We start from the raw sequence: 3,576 nt of genomic DNA on the forward strand, positions 1-3,576 counted from the left end.
GTGTGTGTGTGCCCATAGTTTGCGTATCGGTCCCAGTTTTGCATGATTGTGAGCGTGTTTTGAAAGAGAGAATGTAACAGAGAAAGATATTTCGAGACCGTGAGAGGAGATAACAGCGACAAGGCTGTATCTTTGTGAAGAAATGAGCGTGCTTGTAAAAAAGAGTTTAAAATGGACGATAATCATTATAATCATGTATTTTAAAGAGAGTAGGTCAGCTAATAAGAGGCTTTATTTAAAGGGGCAGTTCACCAAAAATGAAATTCTGTTTTTCATTTACTCATCCTCATGTTGTTACAAACTCGTATGAATTTCTTTGTTTCATGGAACACAAAAGGTGACTTTTTGAGGAAAATCCTGGCCAATGTAATACAATTTTAATTATTAATTAGAATTTTGCTCTAATTTATTCAGTTTAAATATTAACTTGGCCTGTCAAGCTCCAAAATGACAAAAAACACACCATGAAAGTGGTCCATATGACTTACATGCTATATTTCAGTTTTCTGAAGTACTTTGATAGAAATTTCAGGCTATTCACTTGTTTTTCCTAGAATGTTGTTGCTGAGAGATGTCGATTGTCTAATTTGTTAACGAATCATGCTTTTGAATCGGATCTTTTCGGTGAACATTGATCTAGGTCACAAAATCAGTTCGTTCATTAATTCGTTCATGAATTGGACCGATTCGGTTCTCATAGCACACCAGAATGGACAATTATCAATGAACAACAACTTATATTCTGTTACTTAATGTTCATTGCTCACACAAAGCTATTATATGACTACAGAAGACATCAATGATCACTTAATATTTTTTTATAAAGCTTTTAAGTCCTTTTTGGAGCTTAACAGCCCCAGTCCTCATTCACTTTCATTAAATTGAAAAGTGGCAAGGATGTTGACTGAAAGAAAAGCACCTTTTGTGTCTTCATGAGAAGAATGAAAATCATTCAGCTTTAGAAAAAAAAGAAAGTATGTAAATAATTTTCATTTTGTGGGAAATATCTTTTTAAATACGGAGTTTCTTTATCTTCATGTACGTAAACACATGCATGGCCATGCGTGTCTGTATAATAATATTGTTAGCCTACGTGTTTGCATAAGCTTCCTGCATGTGAAATATCCTCCTGCGGTCTCTTGGCAACCGTCGTCTCAACAAGGAAAGCTGATTAAGGCTGTGTGGCTCCATCAATAATTAAGTTACACTGGAAATGGAAGCCTGTGAGGGAGGGTTTCCCCTCAACCTGGGGCCCTCAGCATGTCTGTTTGGGTTAATGGTTTTAATGTGCACTCGTTGTACGGCCTCTTACACTGTCATATACCACTCAGTGCTCGTCCATGCATGATAAGCTCTGTTGTTGTTGTGGGCAGTATTGCTGGGAGACGTTGTGACTGTTGTTAATTAAGCTCATTAGCGTTGAGTAAACCTTGTCAGGGACTTGGAGATGTTTGACAGTGTTTAGACTGTGATTACTGTTAAAAAGTTTGGACAGTAAAGACATCTATTACTGTTAACATATTAACATTTTTAATGTTATAAAAGATTTCTATCTCAAATAAATGCTGAAAATTAGTCCTGAAAAGAAAAAATGTATCACAATTTCCACAAAAATCTTAAGCTGCACAGCTGTTTCCAAAATGTATGGTAATAAAAAAACTTTTGAGCACCAAATAAGCATAATAAAATTATTTCAGAAGGATCATGTGACACTGAAGACTGGAGTAATGATGCAGAAAATTCAGCCTTGCCATCGCAGGAATAAATTATATTTAAAAATATATTCAAATAGAAGACAGTTATTTTAATTTGTAATAATATTTTACAGTATTACTGTTTTTACTGTATTTTTGATCAAATAAGTGCAGCCTCGGTGAGCAAAAGAGACTTTTTTTTCAAAAACAGACAAAAAAAATCTTTTGAACACTAGTGTATGATGATTAGCTGAGCTGATGTGATGCTGTTACTGTTAGGTTGTATTCTTTCTAATAATTATCTACACGTCTAATTGTTTTGATTTACATTGGTTCTAGAAGTTTACTTCATACTTTTAATAGTACTTTAATGTGTTCTTTTTTATTCAAGAAGTAACTTTAGATCCTGCGACACAAGAGGTCAGTTCAAATGACCTGGTAGTAGCCATGTGTGGTCATTATAATGATGGCAACAGCAGCTGAATGGTCTGATGGGATATCCTAGAGGACTGGGTTATTTGAGCAGCAGATAGCTGCCTGCTGGCAGTGTGTGTATGTTTCAGATCTAATAATTAGTTTTATGTTTCCTCATTAAATTAAGATCAGCCATGTGCAGTTATAAGATAATTAATTTAAGGCGTATCTGTATCAGGGCAGGAGTCACTCAGAAACTAATCATGTGATTGACAGTAAGAATAACTAGTGTAGTGTAGCTACGATGGCTAAGACAGGATGTAGTGATTCCTGAGGGGACATTTGAAGCAAAATTGCTGCTGTAAGATGAATGCATAGCCCCAAGATGACACCGATCATCCTCCTTGTATGACTCATATGCATGTTTGCAACTTATATGAACAAAGCTACATGTGTTCTGGTTTTATAAGGCCCATTGGTGGCAAATTGAAAGACTTTTTGTTTAATGAATAAAAATAGAAACAAATCCTTATATGGTTCCAGCACAGTAGTTCAACTCTTAATTTTTCACGTCCTCTAGATGTGATCTTATGCTTAATTCAGGCAATTCTTTGTTTATTGCTGGAGGTAGCATTAAGCAATTATTAAATGTACTTATTTAAATAAATGAATAAATATTAAAAATATGTATTTATTTATCATGTTGATTCTGGTTTCAAAACAGAAAACCATTTCCACTTGTCCCCCAGTTTGTGAAAACATGCAAAAATCCTTTTTAAAAATGTTAATTTATTTTATTTTATTTTATTCCAGTTGACTACATGTTGACATGTCACTGTGTGATAAAATCACTTACTAATCTTGTCTGTGGAAAGCTATTCAGTCTTTTAATTCCTGACACAACCATGTTAAGTCAGTAAACCCTGTAAATTTCATATAATGCATACAAGATATTTTTTACAGGATTTACGTCGGTAATGTGAAGCCTGTTCTGCTGCCTTGAACAGTAGCCCTGCCACTACAAGGATGATTTATTAAATAACTTAAAAGATCATAAGACACACATTTTAACACAAGTGGTTTGATGAAAATATGAGCTTCTGCTTCCGTTTCTGCTTTTAAACCCATAGACTTCAGTTGTAAATGCATTAGTGTAAGTGTGAATTTTCTTTGCTAATCAACAACATGCTGTCAGTAGAGCTTTATTTGTTTCAAAGCCGGATCACTACATTAATTGTTAAAACTCATTGGGGTTTTGTGCTTCATACGGTCCGCAGATCTTAGTGACTGACAGCAATATGAAGACTGAACTGGAGCAGGCGTTCAACAAAAACACACAATTACAGCAACTCCTGGACAAGGCCAAGAGAGAACTGCGGGAAAACCAGGACCAGTGAGTCTCTGTTTGCATCATTAACATCAAAACAAAGCAATTTCCAACAGAAAATAGAACCCTGTGGAGTTTGTG

At 34.9% G+C, this 3,576-nt stretch overlaps 1 protein-coding gene across 1 annotated transcript in view; it reads left to right on the plus strand.

The window, feature by feature from the left end:
* LOC107578806 (cingulin-like) overlaps positions 1-3,501 on the plus strand; it is a gene marked incomplete at both ends in the record, with an annotated part of 4,193 nt that extends 692 nt beyond the window's left edge. The window contains one exon of the mRNA XM_016264720.1: positions 3,386-3,501. Coding sequence (XP_016120206.1) covers positions 3,386-3,501 — 116 coding nt within the window. The remainder of the gene's footprint in view (positions 1-3,385) is intronic.
* Between the last annotated feature and the right edge of the window lie 75 nt (positions 3,502-3,576).

The sequence above is a fragment of the Sinocyclocheilus grahami genome, unplaced genomic scaffold (assembly GCF_001515645.1).
Source record: "Sinocyclocheilus grahami isolate Dianchi unplaced genomic scaffold, SAMN03320097.WGS_v1.1 scaffold12093.1, whole genome shotgun sequence".
Classification (NCBI taxonomy): domain Eukaryota; kingdom Metazoa; phylum Chordata; class Actinopteri; order Cypriniformes; family Cyprinidae; genus Sinocyclocheilus; species Sinocyclocheilus grahami.